This window comes from Oxyura jamaicensis, chromosome 1, assembly GCF_011077185.1.
Source record: "Oxyura jamaicensis isolate SHBP4307 breed ruddy duck chromosome 1, BPBGC_Ojam_1.0, whole genome shotgun sequence".
NCBI classification, from domain to species: domain Eukaryota; kingdom Metazoa; phylum Chordata; class Aves; order Anseriformes; family Anatidae; genus Oxyura; species Oxyura jamaicensis.
The window spans coordinates 3,823,612-3,838,564 of NC_048893.1; the positions used below are offsets into that span (position 1 = coordinate 3,823,612).

Consider the following 14,953-nt stretch of genomic DNA (forward strand, 5'->3'; position numbering starts at 1 on the left):
TTGTTGAGTTTTGGTAAAAATTTCAATGTCACAGTGAGGTTCACAACCAAGTATAAAAACGGGAGAGTAGGATAAAGAGCCTAGAATTCAGACTACATAGAAATCACCAGCAGGACTAAAAGTTTCTCTTTTAGGGGGATTAGTTCTACCACTTCCTGCCCTATATGTAAAAACAAGCAGTGAATAATCATTGTCTGTTCATCTCCACAAAACTCAAATTTCTATTATATTCACTCTAACATTTCAGGCTCTAGAACATCAGGTGTAATTATTTTCAGTGACAGAAAAGCTGTTCAGTTTAATTTATCCTCATTAGTCTCTTACATACCTCTTCTCACTCAGAACCTGTCCTTTAAGAAAAGGCAGAGCTGTTTACGCAATCCAGGTTGCTCAAACAGCCTGAATTTACAGTCAGTCTCTGCCTTCAGATCCTTTCTGCATAATTCTCCATTTTTTAGATACTGCATTACTGCTTGACTTGCAGTTATGTCTGGGATCCCTGGAAAGTCATTTGAAGGTCCTGTGAGAGGTTATTCCAGACAGCAGCTTGTTTCACTAAGTCTCTGCAGTCTTTCAGCCTTCCTGCAGGGGTCCCCTGGAAACCACGGATCATGGTTCTTTGAGGCAAAGAAAGGGACAAGAAATGGTGACTTTGCAGCTACTGACCATGAACTTTAGACTGCAATGTGACTGAGGTCACATCACTGAATGTGATATCACAACAGCATCCTGCCCTATGCAACCCTCAGCCCACTAAGTAAGGTGCTGAGTACCTCCTCTAAAAAAAAAATAAAAAAAAATCAAATTTCATGAAAGGATTTTTGCTCAAACACGGAAAATTGTTGTTAGCATGGCAAAAAAGTTCTACTATTCCCAGATGAGCAGACCAGATGGTTACCTCTTCTCATCTTCCCCAGCCTCCTACATCTCAGCTTCCCCCAAAAGCCACACAGCATCAGACACAGCAGCTCCCCACAGCTAAGATCTGCCCTGGAAGGTACAGGGGTATCAGTTTTCTTGCCGTCAGGTTCCAGACCCACACAGTGTAATCAGAGGCAGACTGAACCATAAGGTGATGATTTGTAGTTTGCCTGGGTTGTAGTTTGCCTGCAAATGAAAAACTTGCATCTTTCTATTCCACATGTAAGGCAGTTAAAGCAGTTGGACACTTCACTGTGCTGTTCAGTGGATATAAACCAACGGAGTGACACCCTGTGTGTTTAAAAGGCTGATAAGGAATACACTCACCTAAGAGAGGTTTACATTTATTCCTGAAAAGCCTTAAAAATTAAATATTTTACAAAATGTGACAAAATTTTTTTAAAAAGTAATGTTACTCATTTAGCACCCACAGCAGAGCATGGAAACAATGGAAATATGAACAAAGGAAAAGGCTCTGGAAAATCAAAACAGCCATCACTAACTCATATTTGCACGTGCTCAGGTTGACGTCCCAGAAACCCCACAAGTAACATTTATCTTGGCAGATAAATTGTGTATTGGTATTGTTAGAAGCCCTGAAAACATGGTGATGGAGAAGACTGATCATGTGGATTCTACTACAGATGATAACTAAAAATACGTTGCTGACAGCACTTAATAAACCAGACCATTCTTTAAAAAAATCCAGGAAAAGAATCCCTGGCAGCACTGTTACCTTCCTGCTATTCTCTCAATCCTTTCCCTTGTTCCCCCAGCCAGAATTCAACTTCGGCTGCTGGTTGAGAACTTTGCTGTTTAAACTCCATTGGCCCCAACACACGCTGCCTGCCTCAAGCAGCTATTGTAGGTAATTCTTTACCCTATGGAACTTGTAACATACCTCAGGAAATAGAATACTCCAGCTTGCAGCTATCTGCTGTGTTTTACAGACGGAAATTGAATCAAGTATCACAAAATAACTCTGAAACAGAATCACACGGAGTACTTCCACTGGTAAGATTTCCACAAACATTTTATGTAACAAATTTATAGTGATCTTTAAATAAAACCAGTTTGCTCATGGTTGATTTCTATATACATTATAAATACATATACACAGAAAACAAAAACCCTGACATGGTAGAGTCTTGTATCTGCCTGGAAGAAGCCAGAAAGATGTTTTTGGGAACCAAAATCATCTCTGATCCACAGTTAGCACCTCAGGCAAGTTTGGAAATGTCTTCGTACTGGATACCTTCAACTCGGCGTCCTTTTAAAGGTCCCTGGGAAATAAGACAGTGTAAGAAATTAGATCAAAACAAACTTGTTGGTTGAATTTCCCAATAGGGAACTTCAAGTAAAATAGCTAAAGAGGCTGTATCAAATATCGCTGCATTCAGTCGTTTTTTAAGAAGCACAACTAAAAGAACAGTACTGGAAATCCCAGGCGTTAGCATTTTCACCCAGTACCGTGCACAGTTGAAGCACAACAGCTACTTTTCTGTTTAAGAGCTCTCCCCAAAAGCCACATATAAATGCACAACGACTGTTGTACAGGCGATACATAGCGGAATGCATTAATAAAAGAACTGCAGGTTTGGGATTTGTTCACAACACAGTGTTTTGTGTTTCATTTCCTGCAGTCTGACTGCAGAATGTGAAAAGGCTTCAATACTGTCCCAGAAATCTTTTTTACGTTCAGGACACTTTGTGTCAGTTTAAGTTCCTCAGATTTGGGGGCAAATATAAGCAGCTGTTTTGAGTTGATTCACTGTGAGCTTCTAAGGAAAAACAGATTTGATTTCAAATACAAGCTTGTTGTATATAAAAATTCTGGTAACCCTACAATAATTATGAAAATTCTCACAGACTTTAGTGGTTTCTAGTGGTAGTTTCACCCATTTTTTATTTATAGACTGAGAGTTCACAGAGAAGGAGGTAATCTTTACATCTAAAAATACAAGAACAAGAGGAAAAGTAGCCTTGTTTCCCAAGATCAGTGTTTCATGATCCTTGTCTCCAACCAAAACTGTGGTTAGGACACCTGCACAGTCTGTCCTCAAGGAAATTCTCCAGAATCCCACATGGGCTGAGTTCCTGCAGCCTTTCTTTGAACAGGATACTAACAGGGTCTATCTCCTACTCTATCAATGAGTTTAAAGACAGCCTGGCAGAGGAGAGCAAAGAAATAGCCACACACACAGAGGTGATCAAGTGGCTTAATTTTAGCCCAGTGAAAGGTGGGATATAAAAATACAGAGCCAAAACCAAACCTCAAATGTACTTGTTAACTATAAACAAGACAGAGAAGCATATAAAGCCCCATATTCAGTCTAGTTAAAAGGCAGAGAAAAAGGGAGGAGAAAAATCACCTCCATGCATATTTCACATTTTTTTTACCTTCCCACTAAACAGTGCAACAACAGCCACATTCCAAACAAACACAAATTTTGCAAGTCGCTTTCAAGTTAGAAACTTGCCAAATTCAGCATCTGGGCATCTTCTTAAAGGCAAATAGCACAACTTTAGTCTGCAATGAACAACATGCAGCTGTTTTCCTACTGGTTGGGAATAGGGGGATGAGCACAGCATTTGTACACCATAAATCCCACCTATAAAATGGGATTAATGACACCTTTTTTTTTTTATGAAAGCTCTCCAGCTTACAGATGAAAAAGCACCCTACACAAACTAACCTTACAATGTTTTTATACTTACAGAGTCGATGATTATTGTTGCCGAAAATTTCTTTTCATTGATAGATTCCAAGATGCCTTCGTTTCCCCTGTAACCACCATTTAATACCATAACTTTCTTGCCTGAAGTGAGAAATAGGAAAACAGTTACAAAAAGGGCTCCCAGCTTCTTTTCAGGGAGTTGGGTTCAACTTCACTGCGAGCCAAAGAACAGAAGATTTCTCCTTGAGTCTCCAGCAAGCTACCTGCCCATTCACAAAGTGTAGTTTTCAAGTGGATGATTTCTGATTTCTGGTTTTAAAGAACTGAAAGTTAAGTTTTGCTGTGACAGCTAAGTTGGAAAACAAGCAAAACAAACAGCCATACCTGGTGCTGGTATTACAGTCTCCAGATGTGTCTGATCAAGCTTCAGTTTGTCTCCAGAATCAATCATCTTCACAACCGCTGTGTATTTGTCAATCACTTCCTGTTGTGAAAGGCAGAGGCCAATCAGTGACTATGACAAAAGAAATTCCTCTAAATTGACATTTTCAAAATTAACAAATTCAGAACCATAAGTCTGCATTTGTGTTTTTAAACACAATGAAGACTTCTGTGCTGTCCTAAATGCATCCAGCTTCTGTAAGCCACCAACTGGCCTCACTCTGAAGTTAAGGCTGCACTAAAAGGGCTTCTCTTAAACATCAAAGACCAGTCTTCTTTGTAAAATACAACCAAAAATTTTTGTCAACCTTCAGATCAGCTACCTTAGCCATCCTCTCAAAGATGGGAAGCAAATTCTTTCTCTCTTGGTGGGCTAAGCTGGCTGGAAGCCACATAGTGATGCTGCCATCAGTGAGGAAAAACATCACTGATCATCTTTACACCACGCATAAACTACGTTCAACCTTGCACATTCAGAGCTCAGTGGAAGATAGCCACTGGGACACGACCTTCTCAGATGCTTACCAAGAAAAGTTGTGATTTTGAGCTTTATGCTGCTGTCAATCATTCAAAACACGCTTGGGTGTTGTTCTTTGGTGCTCTTGCCAGAAACTGTTGGGCCTTGGGCTACCTAGTACAACATCATTTCACTGGCAGTGGCTTAAAAAAAAAAGTACTTCTAAAGAACAGAGCAAGGCTTACAGACTGCAGATTTTGTACACAAAGGAGGTCTTGCTCAAAGGCAGCACGCAGTGTAAGCATTTGTGCAAAACTGACTTGTCGCAGATTAAAATGCAATTGCACTGCTCTTGGTCTTCTCACACTGAAAAAGTGACTGTGCCCCACAAGTGTTGTATTCATAGGGATAAGATGGGCAGGACAAAAACAGCTCTTAAGAAAGGATCACTGAGTAAATGCAACTAAACCAACACAGATTTGCTCTGCCCAGAGTAAGCCCCAGTGAAGTTAAGGTGACATTACAGCCCCATCAAGTGTTCACTCGAGACTGAACAGCTTACACGGTGAAACAGGAAACTTCAGAAGCCATCTGATACCAGAACAACCTAATCAAAGCCACGTGCTTCCATTTGCACACTTTACCTTAACAACTGCTTTCTTTTTGTGGTATTTCTCCCCCAGCTTTTTTGTGATAATTTTTACAACGATTTCCTGGAAGATTTGAAAGAAAGGAAGAAAAAACATTAAAATGACAAAATATACAAACAACTACACAGTCAAGTCACTCTAACCCCAACCACAGTGATGCTATAGACACTGAAGGAAGCAGCAATAGTAAAGACTCAGCATTCAGGAACTTGTCTTTATCCTTGAATTACTGGCTCCGAGTATCATCTCTCAGGACTTTTTTGGTTTTACATATTCAGTTACATCTTAATGTAGGATATAAAATGACAGCCCTCAATGGTTAAAGGGCAGTTCTTGATCTAAAAAGCCAGTCTAAGATGAGGTCTCTCTGCTCAAAGGCTGATACTGAACTCTGCATCTCTGAGAGTCAACTACTAGCATAGGAAGATGAGGGCTGTAAGCCACGTCATGATTTAAACACCATCTGCAGAGGCTGATGGTACCAACTACCTGATTAGAGAATTCCACCCCATCTAATATCTGGTATATGATTTTTCTGGTTGAGCATGATCTGCAGACTGAGAGAGCAATTCCTCCCAGATACTTTAATTTTTCACATTTGGCAGCTTGGGAAATGAGTGAATTGAGGTTGGAATCTGCTTTTGGATCTTTACATGCTTCAAATCATTAGCAGCTTTATTGTTTTGACAATAGTTTTTAAGACACTTACAGGCTGCAACCAGTAGTCTGTTCGAGATATTCTTTTCTTCTCTTCTTCAAGCTACAGAACAACAACAAATAATCACCATTTATTTCCTCCTTTTACTGCAGCTTTCCCATGCCTTCAAAAAGCTGAACCAATTCTCCAGACCCACATCAAGTGGGGAAAAGTATAACAAGGGTATGTCAGCGTGCGTTTGCTGCACAAAAATGAATATGATGAGATCCAGCAGTCCGTGATAAAATGACGGAGATTTACATTTATTTTTGTCAAGACACTTTCTTCTCTTGCAAAAGCTGTATTCCTTTACTTCCAACATCTGGATTGTGTGGGGAATAGGCATAGATGAGCAGCAAAAAACAGTTTTAAATGGGAAAGTGAAATAGTTTTGTCTGATAAGACATGAAAGCCTGAATTCCGCAAGAACTGAAGGTCTGAGGTAACTTCAAAGGGAGGCCCTGGCAGAGTGGACTCACTGGGGTTATAAAGAGAGAGATCCTTGTACAATTGTTACCTCCATAATCTCATCCAGTGCAGATTTCTTCTTTTTCTCTTTGGACTGACCAGAGCTATGAGCCGATTCTTTTCTTTTAACTGCCCCTTCTGCCGTCTTCAGTGCACTCGGTCCAAGGACACTGCTGGAAGAGCAAGATGGGAGTTTTCACAGCAGACCTCAAATCGTCTCCTCTACCAAGGTGCATTTGAAGAACTGGTAGCACAAAAAGGCCTGCTGATCTGTCTGACTTCAGCTGTGCAAAGTCACCTTCCAGACCACACACGCCTCCTTCTCTAGGACTGCGCTTTGCAGCGAGAACTGGTCTCGAGGTGTAAGTTCCACGTCCACTGATGTTCGCTGCTAGCAGTCCAGCAGAATGAAAACAATCTAGCAGGCAGTTCACCAGTGCCAAAGCAAAGAGTTGACTGGGGAGTTGAGTTAAATGGTAAAGGCAAAAACAAGTCCGCAAATAAGAGTTTCAAATTTGTTTGGAGTATTTCTGTCAAATACTTGAATCAAAATGGCAAGCTTGTGGCTGTAGAGAAGCCACCTGGACTGAGCAGCTCTCCAACATGGGTAGAGGCCTGGAAATCCTTCCAGACAGAGATATGTAATCAGGCAGAGGGAGGGAAAGAAGGGGAAATTGTAGAAAAGGGCTCTATACCCAGCAAATAAACACCACCTTCAGGGTCATATGTAAAAACAGGCAAACAGCCTATGATTTATGAACAAAAAGAGCAATCAGCACAAATATTTTTATCTTAGGGATCAGGGAACACCTAGGTAAAGTGAGACGTGCTTAAAGGCAGCCTGTGTTGCATGTTTTTATTAAAAAAAAAAAAAAAAAATCGGATGCAGTAAAAAACTTAGGCATTTTCTCATCCAGAAAGGTGAAGGAGGCTGCTGTGAGGTGGACAGTAAGATAATCTTACTATAGCCTTACAACAAATCTCACGTTTTAGCTGTGGTGAGGACGCTGGAGGTACTAGCAAAGGTTCATAACAGGAGTGAGATACAGAAATGGCAATAGAAACAAAATTGAGAGAAAAATCAAATGCGTTTCAAAGGAAGACTGGAAAATCTCCATAATAAGAGTTCTAGAAGAAAAAGCACATTAAATCATAAATCCAACAGCAAGTACTTAAAATAAAATCTTATATAGGGCAAAATACAATTAAAACACAACAACTGCAATTCTCACACTTAAGAAGGAAATTTACGTTGCTGTGAGGTCACTAAGGGATTCCTGGGTCCCAAGACTAAAACAAACCTTATTTCATGTATTCGTTAAGGACCCTGGGATCAAGAGTGAGAGACCACCAACACTATTCAGGTGTGCCACCAGTATGGACGACACAAGAAAGAAGTGGATGCAAGAAAAGGACTGGTTTATCTTGAAAACTGTTTTACAAGAGACAAAATTAACCAGCACATTAGGCAAGCTCACATACTTTAGAACAGTTTACTCTGAGTAGCTTCTATCGACTGGGAGCTCATCAGTGTTTAAGGACAGCAGAAGCAGAAAAGGACCTAGCTATAATTGTGGATGACAACTACCAACGCAGACCAACCATGACAGTCAAACACAACCCTAGGAGGCATCAAGCCAGACAAGTATTAGTGCCTTGCATAAGCCACGATGAGGTTTCATTTGCAGCACGCACAAATTGGATCAGCTCTCCTGTTCCAAGGAAGTTTAGCTGATGCTGGAACAAGGGCAAGGAAGGGAACAAGGAAACAAGGCCAGCACAGCATAAGCCTGCTCATGCAGTACAGGAAGGGTTGAAAGGCTAAAACTGTTCTCTATACACATTTATCGTCTGAGGAGAAAGAATCACTGGGGAGAAAAACAACCATTTATGTTAAACACCCACACCAACACAAGACCAACTGGTATAAGCTGGCCACGACTACATTTAGACAGAAAACCGCAGACAAGTTCCTAAACATTAGGGCAAATGGGTTCTGAGGGAACTCCCTGTGGGATTATAGGGCTGGGGAGCCCCTGGCTGCGTACAGCGGAGGCTGATCAGTGTGTGGACAGGTCTGTGCACGGGTACATTTGCAGTGCTGCGGATCAGAGTAGGTGACCTTGGCTGTAGCTCCTGCCTATTCCTTAATTATAGGTGATTCTAATCTTGTCTACTGCAGCAGCTCTGTTAAGCAGGGATTTGAGGACACAAAAAAAAAAATCTCGAAAAAAATAAAATAAACCCAGGCCCGCCAGTTTTCTCAAAGGCAGTGAGCATCACAAGCTGTGCCTGCAGTGGTGATTCCCAGCTCCGTATCAGCCACACAAACACACAACAGAAGGCACACCTCCCCTCTTAACCCCCTTATCAGCAAGTCTCCAACTACATCTCTGTACCCAAAAACCAGGAGCCCCACGCCCTCCAAAATCCACCATCCACAACCTATGGTCTCTTGGCCCTATTTCTGCCCCCGGTGAAGGAATGCAAGCACTAATCCTTGGCAGGATTCTGCAGCGTGTGACATCAGGTGGAACTCAAATGATCCTCAGTAGCAGCCAACATATCTCACAGCTGCAGAACCCACCTTTAGGCTGACACAGGGAGGGACTCACTTCACTTGTACATGGAAACTATATCCCCAGTGACAGATAAACCACAGACCAGTCACCTTACTGTGAAGTGGATATCCAAATTTTGCTTCAAACTACCATTACAAAGCTTGCATACAAGTACCTATCATACACTGTGAAAAAATTAGACCTCCTGATACATGATTTCACATTCAGACAAATTTTAGCAAGCACCCTAAAAGCAAACCTAAGTTTTCTTCACTGAAACTATTCAACTGAGTGTCTGCATTAAGTTTCAAACTCATCTTAAGCACAACTCAATGCTTAGGGATAATTTACAAGTATTCCTCAAAGCCTGAATCTGTATCTCTTATGGCAAAGAACTACTTTATTGTCTCATTTTCTGCCTGGCGTATCTCCCATCAGATACCTTATCTAAAAGCTAAGCTTATGATGAGAAGAAACCTTTCGTTTTACCTGCAATACATTTAATTACAATATTGCCTCACAAGAAAAGATGTACTGCTCATCACACAGTCCCACAGACAGCTGTAAGCACGTATTGTTTGTGTTATTGATCTCTTTTGTCCGTGTTGCTTGTGGTTATATGATGACAAATTTGTGAGCTTTAGAAAGATTTACGTCAGGTAGATTCAGCTCCTTTAAAGATGATCAGGCAAAGTGTTACCTCCAATTAGACAAAGCAGTCAAAGCTTTTAGGAACTGAATTGAACAAGTCCTGAATACCCATTCACAGAAGGCAGCTGGGACTAGATGGGATTCACCTTAAACAGTTTGATTAGATCCCTTATCAACAATCTCTTCTTGGAGGAACTTATTACTGCCTAGTACCTTGTTGGCACCTACCTGAACCTTAGTGAATTCAAGAAGGTTCCTCACAGCATACACTTAATATCTAACCATTCATCCATTTAAATTACGAAAGGAACCATGAAGTTGCCTAGTATCCCCTCCTGAATAAACGGCAGGATGAGATAGCAGACTCCAGGTACTCCAGGACAACACACATCTTCCATAACAATTACAAATGACATGTAAGTAATTTGTAAAAGTCAAGGCTGCCCTTAAATTCTTTTCTCACCTGGCTTTAGAAGATGCTGCTACTGAAGTACTTGCTCCTTTGTTTAAATTAAATGCGACTGAAAAACAAAACAAAACAAAAACAAAACAAAAAAGTATTACTCTATTTCTACCTTTAAATGTAAGTCCATTGAAAGGTGTTACAATTTTAACAATCCGCAAACGGGAAAGACTGTAAGTTTGAAAATACTAATTTTTGTTTTAACTGTTAAAATAAACTAATTCAAAAAATATACACAAAAAAATTCTCTGTATTTCCATTGCTATTCTTAACTTATCTCAAAGCACTTTATGAAGCACTGAGCAAGCCTTAGTTCTCATCGCATTTTAGTCCCAAGATCAGCTTCTCTAAGTTCTAGAAAACTGCATGTTTCAAGAACTGGTTACCTTTTTCTTCTTCATTTTCTCTGTTCAGTTCAGTATAGACTGGCTCCTCCTGCCAAAAGAATACAAAATAGATTTCAGAAAGCTGAACCAAGGTATCTTTTTTTTTTTTTTTTCCTGTGATCATTGATTAGCTCAGTTTTACAGACTACTGTGAGGTTATCTAGTAACTGTAATCATCTGCCAGGCTTGATTCATACAATTATAAATTGAAAACATTATCTCATCACAGGCTCCTGTGCAAAATTAACTACTCGACACTCTCTCCAGAAATGCTGTCTAAACTTGCTTGATTCCAGCATGAAAGGAAAGCTGGCTTACCTTAAGTTTTCTCATTTTGAGCCAGCATGATTAGACTGGTTTTTGGACAGATTGATAACCTTAAGAAGAAAAAAAAAACTGGAATCTTTCCAGATTTTGAGAACTAAAGGCTCAGACCGTTTAAATTTCAATTAGTTTTAAATTAAGGAAAAGATAATTGTTTACAACAGCATTTAAATGTATACCTATCAATACCCAGGATCAAATGGGAGGTCTCAATCCCAGGCAACAACACGTAGGGAAGTCATGGAATGATGCCAAAGGAGTAGCTCCCAAAGCATATGCTGGGACTACCTAAAAACTTTTCCCTTGGTGGATTTGATTATTTCAGCCTCCCTGGTTACCTTAACCTCCCTGCTGTACTTATTTGCAGCCCTAAAAGTTTTTAAAACATCATAAATGTAGACAACATACTGGATACTGTTTATTCTCCTATCTTAAATTCAAGATTTTTAACTTGCTAATGGCTTGAAGAGAACTATTTGGTGGTAAAGCAAGCCAGGTACAGAGCAATTCCAAGCTTTCTTCCAGAGCAGGTTATAATCTTAGATAAATGTTTAGCAGAAGTTTCAGAACATAAATGAAGTAATGTGATGGTTTTAGCATGGGAGAAGACAGCCTACATCAAACCTGAAATGGCTAGGATCAGACAGTAAAATAGGGAAATGATTTTTCTCTTGCTTTAGAGAAGAACAGCGATGTAAATGCAGCCACATTTGCCCACTGCTCCCCAGTTTGAACTGGTGATCAGCTTGTAACCTGGTGCCTGAATGTTACTCATCACCTTCTAACTGACTGCAAAGGAAATGCCAGTGGAAGGATCCTAGCAGCATTAACTTAACTGGGAGGAAATACAATGTAATTTTTCTCACCAGTTCTTTCCCCTCCAAGCCTCTTCTAACTTGCTGTTCGATGAATTTAGCAGTTTTTTCTTCATCGTCAAGGTCTTGTTTCTTCTTCCTCTCTTGTTCTTGTTGCCTGCGAATAGTTTCTGGGTCCCTATCAATATACTGAATGTACCAGCCTTTTGGAGTCTCATCCACCTTGCAAAGACCTAAAAACCACAAGAAAAAGTAAGATTAATACTAACAAACGACAAGTGAGGAACAAAGAATACATCAAGATCATTTTTGTAGCTCACTTTTGCTATAACAATGCAAATACTTTTTTGTATACTTCATAGGGAAGCAACATACCCCTTACTGGCCTGGTAAAATTGACTTTGAATTATCTTTAGGGATTGTTTCCTCCCTTCTGCTAGCCAGTTCTACGTGGAAATAGGACAGAAAACAAAGTAGGCAGAATGCTTTACAGTACTTTCCTTATTGAAGAAAATGTTTCCTTCCCATTGTTTTAACAAGGAAGAAAACAAATCTAACCTCTGTAAACACCACACACTAACAGCAACACACTATAGGAAACGTCACTATGCTCCCTTATTGTTACTGACACTCATTAGAGTGACTTTTCCAATGCTACATGACTCATGAATGTATCCTGTAGCACACAGGTAATTAAGCCAATGTAAGCTTTGTCATAACTCAGTGCCACATAATCTCTGTTCCCCCCACTGAACGCAAAACCGCTCAAGTTTAAACCCTTTCGTTAGGTCAGGAATGAAAGTAACTGCTTGCTTCTGGTCACCTTAAATCCTGAAGGATTCTGTATTTGTAAGAGATGTCCTGCCACAATTTTTACTTTTTAAATGGCAACTCTTGGAAGTTGACCTAGGATTTAGCAATAGCTGCAGTAACTACAGGAAAGGTTCGTGGTTGATGCATTTGTCCCAAACCTCTGGCGCCATAAGCAAATTCCTAAGGGTTAGCACAGAAATACGCTTGGACATCTGTTACACACATCCAGGAGGGAAGGGGAAGAAAGGAAACAGGAGAACTAACACAAACGCTTGCTGATTCCTTATCAGCAATGCAATTATCCAATGATTTTAAACCTTCCTGACCCTGAACAACCCAGTTTACCTTCTCTCCCCAGCCATTTTGTAAAATCAGTCAGCGTCTCCCACTGCGTGGCGTTCATGTGGATGTGCTCGCGGTGACTGATGTATTCGTTGTAGACGATGTTATTGTGGACTCTCTTTGTTCCTGGAACAGAATTATTATGAAACGTAAGTATTGGACCAAGGAGAAACCAGCCAAAAGGGAATCAAGAGACAACATTAAAAACAAACAATAAGGTATTTACCAAATCGTCTCCTGAGCAGCTCTAGGAAATCATTTCGGAATTCCCTTAGGGGATAAAAAGAAAGTATTTTAGGGAAATGTAAACAACTACAAAGACATTTTCTATTGTCATTAGCAGTGAAATGTCTGCAACATAAACAGGAGCGTTCTTTGAGCTGAGCGTGATGAAATTCAGCCGCTCATTTCCCTCTTTTCAGTGAGGTGGCATTAAGTGCAGCATGTCCACACGAAGAAACGCAGCATGCTACATGCACGTACAAGTTAAACCCTCCGAAGGCATTAATACCCTTTCAAAGGGATAAAACGGAAAGAATGAAGCCTAAAGACTTCCCGCTAATTGCTGGTATTTCATTACCAGGTATCTTCCAGGGTTGACTAACGCTGACACAAAACACGAGGCAGGACAAAGGGCAGCAGCAGGTTGGGGAGATTGATCACTCATCTCCCCGCTAATTCAATGGCAGGAGGATAAAGCCTCCCTTCAGCCTCGTGCCACAGACAGCTGCAGTCAGCCCCGCTGTCAGACAGGTCAGCTGGACAAAGGAACGAGGGAAACAGCAAGACACCGGGCAGACCACCGGCTTCTTATCTCCCTGTGATGGTTTTCAGCTCTTTGTAACCCTGCGAGCGTGACAGCCGCTGGGCTGGGGCACAACAGCAACGTGCTTTGTCATGGGAAGCAACTTAAAACAGGATCAGATATGGGATAAAGCTGTCATATTTGGGATAAAACTCTAGGAGAAAAATTGACACATTTAGGGGTAAAAAAAAAAAAAAATCAAATGGGATAAGATTGTCAAATTTTAAACATCGTGGTTCCCTGAAACCTCTGACGTGCTTTCAAAAGGAAACTTTTCAAAGAGTCATTAAAAATATAGCTGGGACTAAAATGTATGAGAATAAAGTGTCTTCAGTGGGACATAACTGGCCTTGAGAGGCCTGGCCATGCAGATCCAGCAGAGGAATGCAGAGCTGGGTAAGAAGACGTAGCAAACTTACTCAGAGAAGTAATTCAGGAATTGCTGGGGATTCTCAGAAGCCAGCAGCAATTGCCTCTGGTGGGACTCAGACATGCAGTGACATTTGAAGCCATTCTATCAAATACAAATAAGTATTTTAGCTTTGTCTCAATCTGCAACACACAGCTGTAAATTATTAAAAATGTTTTATACGTGGATGTCTCACGTAAAACACCTGAACCAAGTTCAGTCAACACGGGGTGGCTGTTCCTCCTGGTGAGGCAAGCCAGAAACAAAACCCTCCTGAGGTGAGGAAACCGGGAGGAAGAGGGCGCTTGCATCCCATGGGCATCTGGTCCCAAGCGAACACAAGTGAAAAGATGGGGAAGGGTCAGAGAAAAAACATCTCTTTCCAACGGGAGAAGCAGGGAAGATGCTGAGACAGAATAAGAAGGGTGGAAAAGTGATCTTGCAGGGCTCCAGACAGGCTGCATCCCCTCAGGCATGTCACAGAACTTATCCTGATCCCAAGGGAAACCACAACCACCCTAAACTCATCTCTAAGGCTGATAAGAGCCACCTTGTACTTAACCCCGTGCCCCTTTCAAGGCTGTGGAGGTGAATCACCGCACCGGGGTGGTTTGGGACCACCCTACACCCCCTCTCACCCAGGGTTGATCAATCACCGGGCTGGGGATTGACTGTGCCCAAAGAAGGCTCAAGGCTATGGTGCTTTCTCTGAAGTGGTTCAGGACTTCTCCCACGGGGGGGGCTGGGGATCCCAGTGGGATAAATCCCTACCCCAATTGATCAGAAACCATTCATGTCCCACCCAGCTCTTTCAAAGAGGATTTTGGTTGACACAGGAGGGGCTGCAAAGCCCCAGAGGCTGAGGATCCTCCCCAAAAGCAAACAGAGATGCCTGGCTCCCACTGAACGAGATCCAGTCTCTCCCTGACAGGCTCACACCCCACGGGAAGGACAAGAACCCACAAAAGATGACCGAGGGACGGCTGCCAGCCCTGCAACCCCTGCTGAGGACCCCTACGAGAAGGTCGGGAGCCCCCACACGCAGCCCCTGAGGGGCCGGGGCCCTTCGGGA

At 41.5% G+C, this 14,953-nt stretch overlaps 1 protein-coding gene across 2 annotated transcripts in view; it reads right to left on the minus strand.

The window, feature by feature from the left end:
• Nucleotides 1-1,244: 1,244 nt before the first annotated feature.
• Nucleotides 1,245-14,953, minus strand: part of KIN (Kin17 DNA and RNA binding protein) — a 13,985-nt gene continuing 276 nt past the window's right edge. The window contains exons 2-13 of one of the 2 annotated variants that reach the window (XM_035341364.1): nt 13,892-13,986; nt 12,894-12,937; nt 12,671-12,793; nt 11,564-11,745; nt 10,374-10,422; nt 9,988-10,045; nt 6,362-6,482; nt 5,857-5,907; nt 5,142-5,210; nt 3,984-4,083; nt 3,640-3,740; nt 1,245-2,204 (exon numbers count right to left, since the gene is read on the minus strand). In XM_035341364.1, the coding sequence (XP_035197255.1) occupies nt 2,142-2,204; nt 3,640-3,740; nt 3,984-4,083; nt 5,142-5,210; nt 5,857-5,907; nt 6,362-6,482; nt 9,988-10,045; nt 10,374-10,422; nt 11,564-11,745; nt 12,671-12,793; nt 12,894-12,937; nt 13,892-13,986 (1,056 nt within the window). In that variant the 3' untranslated portion in view covers nt 1,245-2,141. Of the gene's footprint in view, nt 2,205-3,639; nt 3,741-3,983; nt 4,084-5,141; nt 5,211-5,856; nt 5,908-6,361; nt 6,486-9,987; nt 10,046-10,373; nt 10,423-11,563; nt 11,746-12,670; nt 12,794-12,893; nt 12,938-13,891; nt 13,987-14,953 lie in introns of both variants that reach the window. The other variant, XM_035340581.1, reaches the window with a different exon arrangement.